At 42.8% G+C, this 19,296-nt stretch overlaps 1 protein-coding gene across 2 annotated transcripts; it reads right to left on the bottom strand.

The window, feature by feature from the left end:
* Window positions 1-5,420: 5,420 nt before the first annotated feature.
* Window positions 5,421-9,480, bottom strand: LOC115201900 (zinc finger protein 235-like). Of its 2 annotated transcripts, XM_029765783.1 has the most exons (3): window positions 9,445-9,480; window positions 9,062-9,238; window positions 5,421-5,600 (listed from the first exon to the last, which is right to left on the bottom strand). In XM_029765783.1, the coding sequence occupies exons 1-3, from the start codon at window positions 9,451-9,453 to the stop codon at window positions 5,427-5,429; spliced, it is 360 nt and encodes a 119-aa protein (XP_029621643.1). In that variant the 5' UTR covers window positions 9,454-9,480; the 3' UTR covers window positions 5,421-5,426. The 2 variants fall into 2 exon arrangements, with proteins under 2 accessions (XP_029621643.1, XP_029621642.1); XM_029765782.1 differs by lacking the exon at window positions 5,421-5,600 and having other exon boundaries at window positions 7,640-9,238.
* Window positions 9,481-19,296: the final 9,816 nt, after the last annotated feature.

Consider the following 19,296-nt stretch of genomic DNA (forward strand, 5'->3'; position numbering starts at 1 on the left):
ATTGTTAGCAGCTAGCTAGCGTTACCTAGATAACATGGGTATATCAACCAAGTCCTGTCTCCAACGCAAATTATAGACTACCTGAGGTAAGTATGTGATGCTGTGCAGTAAAAGTAGGCATATTTTGAATTCCAGTGTGTTAAAACGTCTAAATACAGTAAAAACGCCAAAGTGTAAATTATTGGTCACTGTTCACGTCCGTTTACTTCTTCAGTGGTATATTTGGGCGGTTGGCATCCAACGTTTAGTGTATTACCGCCACTTGCTACTGTGCTGGAGTGGAGTGTGGGCCAGAGACCCTGGAGGAACGAAATATTGCATGCCTGCCCCGTTTATCTTAGAAAATAAAACAGATACTGTATCAGTTCATATTCTACTCAATGGACTCATTCCACTTCATTCCTGTATCTCATTCTCTCTCATACAGACTCATATCTCTCTCCCTCTTATACTGCCCACACTATATCAACACACATTCTACTGTTTCTATTTCCTGGCAATAATCACACCTTCCTGGTGGATATTTTCCTATAATATGTAATTACTTATTCAGCCGGCTGTGTCCCAACCTATGTCTAGTTAAGGTGGACTCCTATCATCTTTCTCGTGCTCCCCTCCCCAAAGTTTTGAGAGCATCTTGACTGGCTGCACACCGCTTGGTACGGCAACTGCAAGGCAGCCGACAGCAAGGCACTACAGAGGGTGGTGAGTACAGCCCAGTACATCACTGGGGCCAAGCTTCATACCATCCAGGAGCTCTATACCAGGCAGTGTCAGAGGAAGGCCCAAAAAATGGTCAGACTCCAGCCACCCAAAACAGACTGTTCTCTTTGCTACCGCACGACAAGCGGTACCAGTGCACTAAGTCTGGGACCAACAAGACCCTGAACAGCTTATAACCCCAAGCCATAAGACTGCTAAATAGTTAATCAAATGGCTGCCCTTACTACCCGCATTGACCCTTTTTTATACTGATTCTCTTGCACTGACTCGGTACTGGTACTCCCCGTATGTAGCCATGTTATTTTTGCTCTGTGCTGTTATTCGTTATTTACTGTGTATTTATTCCTTGTGTCACTTTCAATTTTTTATCTTAACTCTGCATTGTTGGAAAATAAACCGTAAGTAAGCATTTTACTGTTGGTCTACACCTGTTCTTTACAAAGCACGTGACAAATAAAATTTGATTCGATTTTTTTTGTCTGTATATGGAAGAGATGCCTCCCCTTTGTGTCTCTATTCCATTGCTCCTGCCATCTCTGCACAAACACTGTCCATATCAGGCCTTTTGCCTCTGCCTTGCTCATTGGAACTGTAACGTCCACCTCCCCACTGCTAAAAGGGCTGTTTACCCAGTACATCAGCTGCCTCGTTCCCCTCCACCCCCACATGGGCTGGGACCCAAGTAAATCTCGTCTGTATACTCATCTGTCTCACTCGGCCATGGGTTTGTAGTACCTCATACAGCGGATCTCGTCTGGTGCTGCGTGAGCTAAAGGACTGCAGACTTATCAATACTAATGACATGAGACAGAGCAAACTACTTACTACTCTGTCTGGCTTCATATTCTCCAGTCCTTGCGCCTGTATGATATCTAAACTTTCCAGTGATATCCTGGCTGCCAAACCATACGCTATACTGCTAAAGTCTATCGCAGATTGAATCAGCGGTACATACATTGTCCTCAGTGAGGAACGCCCAGCCCCCCACTCCATCCCTGTCAGACATCACATTCAGAACTTTCAGAATTTTCCCACAACTCTCTCAATGTGTTCTGCCCGGGTCAGCCTAGTGTCAAAATACACCCCTAGGAACCTGAAGGCTCCCAGCCTCTCCAAGTTTCTCCCATACAACCTCAGGCATACCTCATCTCCAACCTTCCTCATGGTAAAGAACACTGTCTGACTTCTCTACAGAGAATCTGAATCCTTACTTTAATGACCACCTCATCTACATCTTAAAACTTCTTTGGGATAGGTGGGACATTAGCGTCCCACCTGGCTAACAGCCGGTGAAATTGCAGAGTGCGAAATTCAAATTAAATTACTATAAATATTAAACTTTCATGAAATCACAAGTGCAATACATCAAAATACAGCTTAACTTGTTGTTAATCCAGCCAAGGTGTCAGATTTCAAAAAGGCTTTACGGCGAAAGCAAACCATGCGATTATCTGAGGACAGCGTCCAGCACACAAATGCATAACAAAGCATTTTCAACCAGGGAGTTGCAACACAAAAGTCAGAAATAGCGATATAATATATGCCTTACCTTTGAAGATATTCTTCTGTTGGCACTCCAAAATGTCCCAGTTGGGACATGGTCCTTTTGTTCGATAAAAATTGTCCTTTTGTTCGATAAATTCCTTCTTTATATCCATAAAAACTCAGTTTAGCTGGCGCACTTCAGTCCATAATCCACTCGGTTTCCTTCCTTCAAAATGAATCCCAAACGTTACCAATAAACTTATCCAAACAAGTCAATCAATGTTTATAATCAAACCTTAGGTACCCTAATACGCAAATAAACAAAATTTAAGACGGAGAATCGTTATTGTCTTTACCTTTGAGATAAAGAAAGTGCTCTCTCGGCCATGCGCTTGGAAACACTACAGCCAAAATGGGAGCCATTAGAAAAACTACAACTTCTCCCTCATTTTTACAAAAACCAGCCTGAAACTCTTTCTAAAGACTGTTGACATCTAGTGGAAGCCCTAGGAACTGTAATCGGTGATGATTTCGCCCTATTATAAAAGTACCAGGCATTGAAATCAGTGGTATGCTGATTTCTTTTATTTTTGTAATGGTTTGTCCTTGGGGTTTTGCCTGCCATTTCAGTTCTGTTATACTCACAGACATTATTTTAACAGTTTTAGAACCTTTAGAGTGTTTTCTATCCAATGCATATCCTGGCTTCTGGGCCTGAGTAGCAGGCAGTTTACTTTGGGCACGCTTTTCATCCAGACATCAAAATACCGCCCCCTATCCCAAAGAACTGTGTATGATACATTTCTTCCATTAAGCCCCATCATCTGCAAATAAAGACCTTCCATTATCTGGCCATACCTGAGTAAACATCATTGATATTGATTGAGAACAAAAGAGGACTAAATCACGCTCCCCTGCGGTGTACCGTTATCCACCAAGTAGCTGCCTGATGGAGATTTCCCCACCCTCACCTGGATAGACCTTCCTAACAGTTGACCGTTCTACACCCATAAGGTCAAGCTTGATTAGCAACCCCTCCTTCAACATCATATCATACGCCTTCCACATCAAAAAAAGACAGCCACAACCATCTCCTTGTTGACCTGGGCCTTCCTGACCTCTGCTTCTAAGCAGAGCACTGTGTCCATAGTTCCCCTTCCTGAACCCACTCTGACGTGGCGATATTAACCCCGTTCTCCAGGAAGTAAGTTCGTCTCTCCGTAATCATGCGTTCCATACTCTTACATACATGAGATGTTAGGGCTATTGGCCGATAGCTTGTTGGGCTTCTGGATTGCTACCACTACTGCCTCCTTCCAGCTGGCCGGTAGTTTCCCTTCCTCCCACACTCTGTTGTACAGGCCCAATACATTATCCAGCGCTTCATCGCTGAGATGGGCCAATATGACATAGCAAACCTGATCTTTCCCAGGTGAAGTTAACCCAGCCTTGCCTATTGCTGTCTTCATCTCTGCCATGGTAAATGGTGCATTCAATGCATCATTTACATCCTCCCTCCTGTCCAGCACTCCAGGTTGCTCCTCTCTCATTTTCTCTCCCCCCTCTGCCCCTCCTTTGACAGATTAGCTTAGCTCACTTCCTTAAAATACAGTATTCACACCCCTTGACTTTTTCCACATTTTGTTGTGTTACAGCTTGAATTTAAAATGGATTACATTTAGATTTTTTGGTCACTGGCCTACACACAAAACCCCATAATGTAAAAGTGGAATTATATTTTTCGAAATGTTTACAAATTAATGAAAAGCTGAAATGTCTTGAGTCAATAAGTATTCAACCCTTTGTTATGACAAGCCTAAATAAGTTCAGGAGTAAAAATGTGCTTAGCAAGTCACATAAGTTGCATGGAGTCACTGTGTGTGCAATAATAGGGTTTAACATGATTTTTGAGTATGGTGAAGTTATTAATTACACTTTAGATGGTTTATCAATACACCCAGTCACTACGAAGATACAGGTGTCCTTTATAACTCAGTTGCCGGAGAGGACCATGGTGACTTTAAAACAGTTACATAGTTTTCTCCTATCACAGCCATTAAACTGAGGATGGATCAACAACATTGTAGTTAGTCCACAATACTAACCTAATTGCAGAGTGAAAAGAAGGAAGCATGTACAGAATAAAATATTCCAAAACATGCATCCTGTTCGCAACAAGGCACTGAAGTAATACTGCAAAAAGTATGGCAAAGCAATTCACTTTTTGTCCTGAATACAATGTGTTATGTTTGGAGCAAATCCAATACATTACTGAGTACCACTCTCCCGATATTCAAGCATAGTGGTGGCTGCATCATGTTATGGGTATGCTGGTAATCATTAAGGACGGGAGTTTCTCAGGATAAAAAAGAAACAGAATGGAGCTAAGCACAGGCAAAATCCTATAGGAAAACATAGTTTAGTCTGCTTTCCACCAGACACTGGGAGATGAATTCACCTTCCAGCAGGACAATAACCTAAAACACAAGGACAAATCTACACTGGAGTTGCTTAGAAGACAGTGAATGTTCCTGAGTGGCCGAGTTACAGTTTTGACTGTCGCCTCTGGTCCTGGCCTGCTTCAATGGTGTCATCCCCTGGGCCCTTAGCTGCACCCGTCTGGGTCTTGGAATCCAAGATGGCCAGTCTCCTCTGTTATCCTCCAGCCAATCACCTGCAGGAAGAGGTTAGAAAATAGACTTTATAAACATGGCAGAGAACTCTACATATGGATTTTCTTTTGTCAATTACTTGGTCAAGTTCATACATTATAATGTGTGTTTTTTTATGTAACAATTTGTATTGATTTCATTTTATGTAGATGCATCACTATTCCCATTGATGTATATCTATTATGTTCTGTATATGCATGCCTCTCTTACCTTGCTCCCCCATCTTTAGTCCACTCAGCAGATCAATGCTCTCTGGTCCATCTTCTATTGTCTCCTCTTTGACCAGCAGCAGATCAGGCTTCCCATCCTCCATGTCTACTGACTGTAAGAGATACAGAGTGAGAGGATGTTGGATCAAGAAATCTGGTATTAGCACCCTGCTCTGGAGCATCTTCTCATTGGACAATGAGGGACTGCTATGAGTACCATGCAAACATATTAGTTGATTTGATTACTTCACACTCTGTTTTTTTAATTCAAAAGGTATGATCCCACACTTAAAACAAAATGTATCAAGACCTGACCTAATACCAGTCAGACAGTAGTTCACAGTGGGCTCACCTCAGTGAGACTGTGTGTGGTCCTGTGCTGCTCAGCTGGTTCCTCTGTGGGTTCAGGAGGAGGTGTAGTCTGGTTGTCCTCCATGACCATGGTCCCCTCAGGGTTCCCCAGACCCTCCTCACACACCTCCTTCACCCGCATCACCTCTGGACCCCCCTCCTTGAATAGAGAGGTGATACAGATTACACAGACATACACTCCCTCAGGTACGTACACACAGATAATAAACACACTTTCAACATGGAGTGTTTATCCATCCCCACTACATGAGTCCTATACTGTAGTTATAGAATGACTTCACTGTTGTTAAACCCATCATGGTGGACATAAATGTGGTTGTGGGTATATATGAGTCAGCTATGATAAGTCAAAAGGAATCATCAGACAAACCTGACTAAACTATTTTGACGTGTACAGTAGGTGTTTGCTAGTGTGCCGGTATGCGTAGGTATATTTGTTATAATGTGCAGTCGTGCTTATGCAGAATAGGGTGAGATCAGATGCGATGTATATTAAAGATAGTCTCAATAATAATAAAAAAAAGTATTAGAATGAAAAGTCCCATTTTGTTTTTATTAAACATAAACTAATTTGAAATACACCATATGAAAACCACCACATGCACATGTCTCCACTACAAATCTGCTTGATAAACTGCATTAATTTTCTCAATACAAGTGTCTTGGGGGAAAAAATTAAGTAGTTGAATGGAAGTAATGAAATAGGCATTTGTGAACATCATTTAGCCTATTCCCCCTCAGGAAACTAAAAAGATTTGGCATGGGTCCAGAGATCCTCAAAAGGTTCTGCAGCTGTAACATCGAAAGCATCCTGACTGGTTGCATCACTGCCTGGTACGGCAATTGCTCGGCCTCTGACCGCAAGGCACTACAGAGGGTAGTGCGTAAGGCCCAGTACATCACTGGGGCTAAGCTGCCTGCCATCCAGGACCTCTACACCAGGCGGTGTCAGAGGAAGGCCCTAAAAATTGTCAAAGACCCCAGTCATAGACTGTTCTCTCTACTACCGCATGGCAAGCGGTACCGGAGTGCCAAGTCTAGGACAAAAAAGCTTCTCAACAGTTTTTACCCCCCAGCCATAAGACTCCTGAACAGGTAATGAAATGGCTACCCGGACTATTTGCATTGTGTGCTCCCCCCCCAAAACCCTCTTTTTACGCTGCTGCTACTCTCTGTTTATCATATATGCATAGTCACTTTAACTATACATTCATGTACATACTACCTCAATTGGGCCGACCAACCAGTGCTCCCGCACATTGGCTAACCGGACTATCTGCATTGTGTCCCACCACCCGCCAACCCCTCTTTTACGCTACTGCTACTCTCTTCATCATATATGCATAGTCACTTTAACCATATCTACATACTACCTCAATCATCCTGACTAACCCTGTATGTAGCCTCGCTACTTTTATAGCCTTGCTACTGTATATAGCCTGTCTTTTTACTGTGGTTTTATTTCTTTACTTACCCATTGTTCACCTAACACCTTTTTTGCACTATTGGTTAGAGCCTGTAAGGTCTACTACACCTGTTGTATTCGGCGCCCGTGACAAATAAACTTTCATTTGATTTGAAAGTTCAAGCACAATATAGGACCTTATAGAAATGAAGTAGTGTCTTCAAAAAGTATTCACATCATTGACTTTTTCCACATTTTGTTGTGTGACAAAGTGGGATTCAAATGGATTTAATTGTATTTTTTTGTGGCAATGATCAACACAAAATACTCTGTCAAAGTGGAAGAAAAATTCTAATATTTGACTTTTTTTATGATTTAAAAAAATAACAGAATATATCTTGATTAGATAAGTATTCAAACCCTGAGTCAATACATGTTAAAAACAAAAACACTATGTAAGACTTTTTAGGCTTATATATGCCTCATACACTGAGTGTACAAAACAGACACCTTCCTAATATTGAGTTGCGCACGCCCTCTTTTGCCCTCAGAACAGCCTCAATTTGGGTATGGACTCTACAAGGTGTCAAAAGTGTTCCATAGGGATGCTGGCCCATGTTGACTCCAATGCTTCTTCTTCTGTCAAGTTGGCTGGATGTCCTTTGGGTGGTGGACCATTATTCATACACATTGAAAACGGTTGAGCGTTAAAAATCCAGCAGCGTTGCAGTTCTTGACACAAGCCATACTTGTACTACCATACCCCTTAAATATTTTGTCTTTCCCATTCACCCTCAATGACACACATACACAATCCATTTTTCAATTGTCTTAATGCGTAAAAATCCTTCCACCGGTCTCCCCCCTTCATCTACACTGATTGAAGTGGATTTAAAAAGTGATATCAATAAGGGATCATAGCTTTCATCTGGTCAGCCTATGTCATGGAAAGAGCAGGTGTTAATGTTTTGTGCACTCAGTGTATATCACACAATGTCTGGATGCAATATTCTACCCAGCAATATTCAACACTGAAATCTATTACTCTCGTTATGTCAAATGATATTTTCTGATGACAATAAAAATTAATCATTATCTTTAATGCAGTGTTTCAACTTAACATCAGAAGCTACTGAGAGGAATGGTTGCGTTCTATGTTATAGAGTGGAATGTTTTTTCTGCTGGTGGTAGCTCCCGTCTCAGAACCTCTTCCAGGATAATCTCTTCTCATAATGGGGTCAGCTGTAGGATTTCTCCCCTGTGTGGACCCTCTGGTGTCTCTTCAGGTGACCAGCCTGGGCAAAACGCATGTGACACTGGGTACAGCCAAAGGGTTTCTCCCCTGTGTGGACCCTCTGGTGCCTCTTAAGGTTGCCAGCCTCAGCGAAGCGCATATGACACTGCATACAGCTGTAGGGTTTCTCCCCTGTGTGGACCCTCTGGTGGATCTCCACCTTCTGGAGGCAGCTGAAGCCTTTGTTACAGAACATGCAGAGGAACCGTTTCTCTTTACTATTGCCTGATGTTGCTCCCCCTCCCCTCCCCTTGGCCCTTTGGCCCTTTGAGTTCAATACCTGATCGAAAAGGACGTGGTTGTGTGAATCGGAAGGTCCCATCGACGTGGACACTGACTCGCGATCCCTGACTGTGTGTAAAGGAGAGTGGGTCGTGACATTTGGATTTGTCTCCAAACTTTCCCTGTAATCTAAGAAATCTCTGCCTTGTGAGTATCCTTCTCCTAAGTGAGTCTTGTCTACATTCCATGTCAGAGGAGCATCGCCCTCCACTTTCACAGTCACCTCATCTATGACCAGACCCTCCCCTTTCTTATCTAGGGACCCTTCAGAGTATAGACCACTATTGTACTGGTTCCAGTCTTCTCTAGACAGATCAGTCTGTGTTTCTAAACCCAAGGATATGTTGCCAGGGTCCATCTCTGTAGAGTAAGAACAAGACGGATCATCACCACCAGTGTCTAACGCGTCACCATCTCCACGGGAATGAACCATCCTCTGGCTCTGGTGAAATACCGGTAAGTACTCTGTGCCGGGAGCAGGAGGATAGCGCAATGGCCCCTTCCCCAGTCTCTCTGGGTCTGATTTGTGGTCAGATCCTGTGTGTAAGAGCCTGTGTGTTACAGTTAAAGTATCCGTGTCTGTCTCTGACTTGAGGACGGCGTTCTGCGTTCCACTGACCTCCGTGATTCTGTGTCGGGTCCTGGGCGGCGCTGGGGCGATGGTGGGGGGGTCCTTTGTGGCTACATGGGGCTCTGCCGCCACTCGAGTCTGGGTGTCTCTGCTGTGCCGTGGGTCCTCTTCTCCTTCAGACCTCTCCAGCTTGACCCCAGGACCTGCAGCCTCTGCATCTGCAGACTGACACAAGAAGAGAGGAGGTTATCACAGGTACATGAGTTGAATTGGATAACAATGTCATAGAGAAGTCTCACAAGCTCCCCTATGGCAGATACATGAGGATGTACATGTAAGACAGTGAATACCTGAGTGGAGCCATCCGGTAGTAAACGGCCACATTTGATTTACAAAGTAACTAATATTTCATGCAACACTATTACACTAACCTCTACCATGATAACGTGCTGGGTTGAGGTTCCACTCCCCTCATCAACAGTGATTGGTTGGTCATCTCTCCATGTATTGTGTCCCACTGGCTTCACAAAGCTCCTTTGGCCTCCAGTGAGATGTCCTTCACCTGAGAGAGTGATTGGGGATAAAGAGGTGGTTAGGTTAGCTACTGTCAATGCTTAATGGTATATTATACACTACTGACACGATTCAGAATTGGCAAGGATGTAAGATAACACTTTTCAGAACTTCTTGATATACAATTGATTGATTATGTTCCATGCATCACATTGTTTTCAATGAGTAAATAATGGGAAGTGCAGTAAATCAAGAATTTAGTTAGAATAAAATACACTGCTCAAAAAAATAAAGGGAACACTTAAACAACACATCCTAGATCTGAATGAAAGAAATAATCTTATTAAATACTTTTTTCTTTACATAGTTGAATGTGCTGACAACAAAATCACACAAAAATAATCAATGGGAATCCAATTTATCAACCCATGGAGGTCTGGATTTGGAGTCACACTCAAAATTAAAGTGGAAAACTACACTACAGGCTGATCCAACTTTGATGTAATGTCCTTAAAACAAGTCAAAATGAGGCTCAGTAGTGTGTGTGGCCCCCACGTGCCTGTATGACCTCCCTACAACGCCTGGGCATGCTCCTGATGAGTTGGCGGATGATCTCCTCCCAGACCTGGACTAAAGCATCCACCAACTCCTGGACAGTCTGTGGTGCAACGTGGCGTTAGTGGGTGGAGCGAGACATGTCCCAGATGTGCTCAATTGGATTCAGGTCTGGGGAACGGGCAGGCCAGTCAGGTATCAATGCCTTCAGCATCAATGCCTTCCTCTTGCAGGAACTGCTGACACACTCCAGCCACATGAGGTCTAGCATTGTCTTGCATTAGGAGGAACCCAGGGCCAACCGCACCAGCATATGGTCTCACAAGGGGTCTGAGGATCTCATCTCGGTACCTAATGGCAGTCAGGCTACCTCTGGTGAGCACATGGAGGGCTGTGCGGCCCCCCAAAGAAATGCCACCCCACACCATGACTGACCCACCGCCAAACCGGTCATGCTGGAGGATGTTGCAGGCAGCAGAACGTTCTCCACGGCGTCTCCAGACTCTGTCACGTGCTCAGTGTGAACCTGCTTTCATCTGTGAAGAGCACAGGGCGCCAGTGGTGAATTTGCCAATTCTGGTGTTCTCTGGCAAATGCCAAACGTCCTGCACGGTGTTGGGCTGGAAGCACAACCCCCACCTGTGGACGTCGGGCCCTCATACCACCCTCATGGAGTTTGTTTCTGACCATTTGAGCAGACATGCACATTTGTGGCCTGCTGGAGGTCATTTTGGCCTCTGGCAGTCCTCCTGCTCCTCCTTGCACAAAGGCGGAGGTAGCGGTCCTGCTGCTGGGTTGTTGCCCTCCTACGGCCTCGTCCACGTCTCCTGATGTACTGGCCTGTCTCCTGGTAGCGCCTCCATGCTCTGGACACTACGCTGACAGACACAGCAAACCTTCTTGCCACAGCTCGCATTGATGTGCCATCCTGGATGAGCTGCACTACCTGAGCCACTTGTGTGGGTTGTAGACTCCGTCTCATGCTACCACTAGAGTGAAAGCACCGCCAGCATTCAAAAGTGACCAAAACATCAGCAAGGAAGCATAGGAACTGAGAAGTGGTCTGTGGTCTCCACCTGCAGAACCACTCCTTTATTGGGGGTGTCTTGCTTATTGCCTATAATTTACACCTGTTGTCTATTCCATTTGCACAACAGCATGTGAAATGTATTGTCAATCAGTGTTGCTTCCTAAGTGGACAGTTTGATTTCACAGAAGTGTGATTGACTTGGAGTTACATTGTGTTGTTTAAGTGTTCCCTTTATTTTTTTGAGCAGTATATTAGGTCGTTGCATTTAATTTCAATCATATTTTGACTGCACACCTTGTAATTTGGGCTAAACTTCCATATATATTTGCCCATGATAGAAGTAGTCAGAAATTAACTGTTCTAAGAAAGTGACTGATTTTACACATTTTTAAATAGACGTTAATGGTAAAAAAAATAAAATCCATTCTTAATTAAAAAAAAAGTTAATTAAAAAATTATAAGATAGTTTAACAACCCTGTTTGTAAGCTTTTAAATTATATAAAACTCAATTGTTTATCTTTTCCAGTGATGAAAACAGATGTCCCATGGTAAGGCGGTGTATGCAAAACGGGTCGACTTTGAGCACATCTATCTCCTAAATGTTTTAGTATTCAGGTCCAAAAAGTTACTTTCTGACCACTTCTACCATGACCAAATACGTTGATAAATACGTTGTTTTTTCAACTCAAAAGGGGTGTGGTCAAAAAGTGATTGAAATCAAATGGAATGACCCAATATCATATTCTAAACAGATTCTTGATTTACTACATTAGCTATTATTTACTCACTTTCACAATGTGATGCATGGAACATAATCAATCGCGCTATAAATAGAATGGTTTCAGTTAAGCTCATTTGGGGGATAGCTTTTGTGCAAGATAGCTAAGTAATCAGGTGTAAAATATTGCATAGTATCCAAAAACGGACCAAGATCCAATTCTGGTTAACCACATCGAAAGACACATGCACAGAGGGCAACGGGGCGACAGTCCCCGCAGCCTCTGCCTTGCAAAATGTACCTCTTGCCATTCCTCTGTACCGGTCGAGGATCTTGACACTACTGGGACGACTGGCGAGGACGCGCTCTCGCGTTGCCCTCTCTGCGCGCTCCCGTGCCACCTTCAGTTCAAATATCTGTAGTTTCCTACGCAATGCCCTGTTTTCTTTCTGGCTTTGAGTTATTTCCAAACGAAACACTGCATAGTCGTCGTCTACGAGTTTACAGATGTTTGCCACGGCTGCATTCGCTAGCACCTCCATGATGGAGGCTATTTGAGTGTGAAAAACCACACAGTCAGCCATTGTTAGCTAACGTTTGCAGCTAGCTTACCTAGACAATATCAACCAAGTCCTGTCTCCAACGCAAATTTAAGACTACCTGGGGAAAGTATGTGATGCTGTGCAGTTAAATTAGTAATATTTTTAGTTCCATGGCGTAAATAAATATCTAAATAACAACAACAAAACCGCTAACGTGAAAATTGTAAATGGTCAACGCTTACTTCCGTTTACTACTTCTTCGGTGAGGTTTTGTGGCGGATTTTAAGCAAAAGATGTATTGCCGCCACCCAGTGGACGGGGTGAAAAAATGCACAAGATAACATTTTATTCCGTTATGGGGAAGGGAAAATAACATTATTCCACACAAACTACAAACATTTTTTACACAAACTACCAAAAAAATTCTACTCCTTCAGTCATTCAAACCCCCAAATACCCTGCTAAGGCTCTGGGGCCTGAGATCGCATGACACAAGTACTCCATCCCAACGGGCACATGATGTCATTATGATGCCTTATAATGGTCATATTCTGGACACGATGTCATATGACCAAAATATTACTACTTTAAGATTTTTATTTTTTGACTGGATTTCAGCTGATTGGCCACTTTTTAAAGAGATTCACCGGTACTTTTGTATCATTCTTTGCCAGTAGTTCTGAAACTAGCATGCACGAGCCAAAAGTGTTCCCTGAAAATTGCGTACTGCGTCACAAGTCCAGATATGTGCACCATGTCATTTCTCTCTCTCTCTCGTGTCCACTGAGCCATTGGGTCCACCCTGCAACCTCATTAGAAAATGGTGTGAGGGGCTGAAGTACATTTGCTAGAACTTGAATTGCTAGGGGGCTGGCCCAGGTGGGGGGAAATGGAACAACTTCAAGAAAACAGTCGCTTCCGTGGCAAATTGAAGTAAGGCAGTAATTCTGCACATAAATGATGCATGTATGAACTACTCATTGACACATCCAACCCAAAGCTGGAGGTTTAAACAATACACTACATGGCCAAAAGTATGTCCCTTCAAATTAGTGGATTCAGCTATTTCAGCCACAACCGTTGCTGACAGGTGTATAAAATCAAGCACACGTCCATGCAATCCCCATAGACAAACATTGGCAGTAGAATGGCCCGTACTGAAGAGCTCAGTGACTTTCAACGTGGCACCGTCATAGGATACCACCTTTCTAACAAGTCAGTTCGTCAAATTGCTATGGAACATCTTCTGATTAGGCAATGAGGGATTGCTATGAGTACTATGCAAGCATGTTAGTTGATTTGATGACTAAACATTTTTTTTATTCAAAGGTATGATCCCACACTTAAGACAAAATTAATCAAGACCTGACCTAATACCATTCAGACATTTTACAGTGGGCTCACCTCAGTGAGACTGTGTGTGGTCCTGTGCTGCTCAGCTGGTTCCTCTGTGGGTTCAGGAGAAGGTGTAGTCTGGTTGTCCTCCATGACCGTGGTCCCCTCAGTGTTACCCAGACCCTCCTCACACCCCTCCTCCATCAGCAGCACCTCTGGACACTCCTCCTCCTGGAAGAGAGGTAATACAAATTACACAGACATACACTCCATCAGGTACATACACACAGATAATAAACACACTTTCAACATGGAGTGTTTACCCATCCCCACTACGTTTGAGTCCTATACTGTAGTTACAAAATGACTTCATTGTCCACCATGATGTCCACCCATCATGGTGGACATAAATATGATGTTGTGGGTAAAAATAAGTCAGCTATGAGAAGTCAAGTCATCAGACAAACCTGACTAAACTATTTTGACGTGTACAGTAGGTGTTTGTTAGTGTCTGGGTTTGTGTAGGTATTTTTAGTAAGTGTATATTGGTTATAACGTGCTGTCAGGTGTATGCAGAATAGGGTGAAATCAGATGTGATGTATACTAAAGAGAGTCTCAATGAAAGTCTTAGAAAAGTCCCATTGTTTTTATTATTTTTATTAATAATTTGAAATACACCATATGAAAACCACACATGCACATGTCTCCACTACAAATCTGCTTGACACACTGCATTCATTTTCTCATTAAAAGGTTATTCGGGGAAAAAAATGCAGTAGTTGAATGGAAGTAATGAAATAGGCATTTGTGAACATCATTTAGCCTACACAGTACTAACAATATATCACCTTTACTTATTCCACATTTTGTTGTTACAAAGTAGATTAAAATTGATTTGTCTTTTTTTTTTTAATCATCTACACAAAATACTCTAAATGTCAAAGTGGAAGAAAAATGTAACATTTGTAAAAAAATCAAAAAGTGAAAAATAAAACGAATATATCTTGATCAGAAAGGTATTCAACCCCTGAGTCAATACATGTTAGAATCAAACACATTACGTAACACTTTTTAGGCAAAGTGTGTACAAAACATTGACACCTTCCTAATATTGAGTTGCAACCCCTCCCCGCTTTTGCCCTCAGAACAACCTCAATTTGTTGGGGTATGGACTCTACAAGGTGTTGAAAGCATTCCACAGGGATTCTGGCCTTTGTTGACTCCAACTCTTCCTACAAGTTGTCTGAATGTCCTTTGGGTGGTGGACCATTCTTGATAGACACAGAAAACTGTTGAGCGTGAAAAATCCAGCAGCGTTGCAGTTCTTGACACAAACCGGTGCGCCTGTCATCTACTACCTTACCCCTTCCAAAGGCACTTAAATATTTCGTCTTGCCCATTCACCCTCTGAATAGCAGACATACACAATCCATGTCTCAATTGTCTCAAGGCTTAACAATCCTTCTTTAACCTGACTCCTCCCCTTCCTCTACACTGATTGAAGTGGATTTAAAAAGTGACATCAATAAGGGATCAAAGCTTTCACCTAGTCAGTCTATGTCATGGAAAGTGCAGGTGTCCTTAATGTTTTGTACACTCAGTGTATATCACACATGTCTGAATGCAATATTCTACCCAAAAATATTCAACACTGAAATCTGTTACTTTGGTTATTCCAAATGATATTTTCTGCTGAAAATAATGAAAATGAACCTTTGTCTTTAATGCTGTGTTTGATCTAAACATCAGAAGCTATGAAGTGGAATGTTTTTTCTGCTGGTGTATTCTGAGGTAGCTCCTCTCTGACAACCTCTTCCCACAGTGCGTACAGGCGAACCGCCTTTCGCCCGTTTGGCCCTTCAGGTGCATCTTCAGCTGGTGTTGGCAGGAGAATCTGTTCTCACACTGGGGTCAGCTGTATTATTTATCCCCTGTGTGGACCCTCTGGTGTCTCTTCAGGTGACCAGCCTGGGCGAAGCGCATGTGACACTGGGTACAGCCAAATGGTTTCTCCCCTGTGTGGACCCTCTGGTGCTTCTTCAGGTTGCCAGCCTCAGCGAAGCGCATATGACACTGGGTACAGCCGAAGGGTTTCTCCCCTGTGTGGACCCTCTGGTGGATCTCCACCTTCTGGGGGCAGCTGAAGCCTTTGTTACAGAACATGCAGAGGAACCGTTTCTCTTTACTTTTGCCTGATGTTGCTTCTCTACCCCGTGCCTTGGCCTTTTGGCCCTTTGAGTTCAATACCTGATTGAAAAAGACGCGGTCCTGTGAATTGGAAGGTCCCATCGACGTGGACACTGACTCACGATCCCTGACTGTGTGTAAAGGAGAGTGGGTCGTGACATTTGGATTTGTCTCCAAACTTTCCCTGTAATTTAAGAAATCTCTGCCTTGTGAGTGTCCTTCTCCTAAGTCGGTCTTATCTACATTCCATGTCAGAGGAGCGTCGCCCTCCACTTTCACAGTGACTTCATCTACAACTAGAACCTCCCCTTTCTTATCTAGGGACCCTTCAGAGTATACACTACTACTGTACCGGTTCCAGTCCCCTCTGGATGGATCAATGAGTGTCTCTAAGCCCAAGGGCATGTTGCCAGGGTCCATCTCTGTAGTGTAAGAACAAGACAGATCATTGCCAGCTAATTCGTCACCTGAGTCCCGAAGGGAATGAACAGTCCTCGGGCTTGGGTTACCGTGAAGTAAATACTCTGAGCCAGAAGCAGGAGGACAGCCCGGTCTCCCCAGCCCCAGTCTTTCTGGATCTGATCTGTGGTCAGATCCTGTGCGTAAGAGCCTGTGTGTTACAGTTAAAGTATCCGTGTCTGTCTCTGACTTGAGGACGGCGTTCTGCGTTCCACTGACCTCCGTGATTCTGTGTCGGGTCCTGGGCGGCGCTGGGGCGATGGTGGGGGGGTCCTTTGTGGCTACATGGGCCTCTACAGCCACCCGAGTCTGGGTGTCTCTGCTGTGCCATGGGTCCTCCTCTCTTTCAGACCTCTCCTGCTTGACCCCAGGACCTGCAGCCTCTGCATCTGCAGACTGACACAAGAAGAGAAGAGGTTATCACGGGTACATGAGTTGAATTGGATAACAATGTCATAGAGAAGTCTCATAAGCTCCCCTATGGCAGATACATGAGGATGTACATGTAAGACAGTGAATACCTGAGGGGAGCCTTACTGAAATAAACAGCCACATTTGATTTACAATGTAACTGTAATATTTCATGCAACACTATTACACTAACCTCTATTATGATAACTTGCTGGGTTGAGGTTCCACTCCCCTCATCAACAGTGATTGGTTGGTCATCTCTCCATGTATTGTGTCCTGCTGGCTTCACAAAGCTCCTGTGGCTTTCAGTGAGATGTCCTTCACCTGAGAGTGTAATTGGGGGAAAAGAGGTGGTTAGGTTAGCTACTGTCAATGCTTAATGGTATATTATACACTATTGACATGTTCTAGAATTGGCAAGGATGTAAGGTAACACTTTTCATAACTTCTTGATATACAATTGATTGATTATGTTCCATGCATCTCATAGTTTTCAATGAGTAAATAATGGAAAATGCAGTAAATCAAGTTAGAATATGATAGTGTCGTACCATTTCATTTCAATCATATTTTGACCGTGGAACTTTTCATTTGGACTAAACTTGTATACATATTTGCCCATGATAGAAGTAGTCAGATATGAACTGTTCTGAGAAAGTAGCTGATTTTACACATTTTTAGATAATTGATGTTAATGGTAAAGAAAAAAAGTAAAAGTAAAATTGTTATTTAAAAAAAAATGTAATTAACATATTATAAAATAGTTTAACAACCCTGTTTGTAAGCTTTTAAATTATATACAACTCAATCGTTTATTTTCCAGTGATGAAGACATGGATGTCTCATGGTAAGGTGGTGTATGCAAAATAGGTCAACTTTGAGCACATCTATCTCCTAAATGTTTTGGTATTCAGGTCCAAAAAGTTACTTTCTGACCACTTCTACCATGACCAAATACGTTGAGAAAGTTTTTTTCAACTCAAAAGGGGTGTGGTCAAAAAGTGATTGAAATCAAATGGAATGACCCAATATCATATTCTAAACAGATTCTTGATTTACTACATTAGCTATTATTTACTCACTTAAAACAATGTGATGCATGGAACATAATCAATCGAGCTCTAAACAGAATGGTTTTGGTTAAGCTCATTTGGGGGGAGATGTGGAACGACCCTATTGTGTCTTTGGGCAAAATAACTAAGTTATCAGGTGAATTATTGCATACTAACTATCCAAAAACTGACCAAGATCCAAATTCTGATTAACACATCTAAAGACACACATGCACAAAGGGGAATGGGGCGACAGGCACTGAGCTAAATGAACCGAGACAGCCTCCACAGCCTGGGCCTTGCAAAATGTACCTCTTGCCATTCCTCTGTATCGGTCGAGGATCTTGACACTGGGCCGACTGGCGAGGACGCGCTCTTGCGTTGTCCTCTCTGCGCGCTCCCGTGCCACTTTCAGTTCTAGTAGTTTTCTCCGCAATGCCCTGTTTTCTTTCCGGCTTTGAGTTATTTCCAAACGAAACACTGCATAGTCGTCGTCTACGAGTTTACAGATCTCTGCCACGGCTGCATTCGCTAGCACCTCCATAATGGAGGCAATTTGAGTGTGAAAAACCAAACAGTCAGCCATTGTTAGCAGCTAACTTTACCTAGACAACATCAGCCAAGTCCTGTCTCCAACGCGAATCAAATACTACTTGGGGCAAGTATGTAATGCCGTGTAGTTAAATTAGTAATATTTTCAGTTCTATGGGTTTAATAAATGTCTAAATAACAACAATATAACCGCTAACGTGAAAATTGTAACTGGTCTATGCTTACTTCCGTTTACTACTTCTTAGATGAGGTTTTGTTGCGAATTTCACGCAAAACGTGTATTGCCGCCACCAACTGGATAGGGGTGAAAAAATGCACTAAATTATATTGTGGAGAAGGGAAAATAACATTATTCCACACAAACTACCAACATTTTACAAAAAATAAATAAATCCCACTCCAGTCATTCAAAAACTCAAATACCTTGCTAAGGCTCTGGGACCTGAGAGGGTGAGACAGTACTACATCCCAATTGGCACATTATGTCATTATGATGATATATAATGGTCAGGATGTCATATGACCAGTTTAAGATGTCTTTTTTTGAGAGAAAATGTGTACTACATCACATATGTCCAGATATGTGCACCACGTCATTGCTCTCCTCTGCTGTGTCCACTGAGCCGTTAGGCAGCACTGCAACCTCATTGGATAATGCTGCGAGGGGCTGAAGTACATTGGCTAGAACTTGAATTGCCTAGGGGCTGGCCCAGATGGGGGGAAAATGTAGAGAAAATGGCTTGGCACAACATCAAGAATACAAATCAAATCAAATGTTATTTGTCACATGCGTCGAATACAGTGAAATGCTTGCTTACTTAAACATCAATGCAGTTTTAAGAAAATACAACAACAAAAAAGTAAGAGATAAGAATAACAAATAATTAAAGAGCAGCAGTAAATAACAATAGCGGGGTTATATACAGG

This window comes from Salmo trutta, chromosome 11 (assembly GCF_901001165.1).
Source record: "Salmo trutta chromosome 11, fSalTru1.1, whole genome shotgun sequence".
NCBI lineage: Eukaryota > Metazoa > Chordata > Actinopteri > Salmoniformes > Salmonidae > Salmo > Salmo trutta.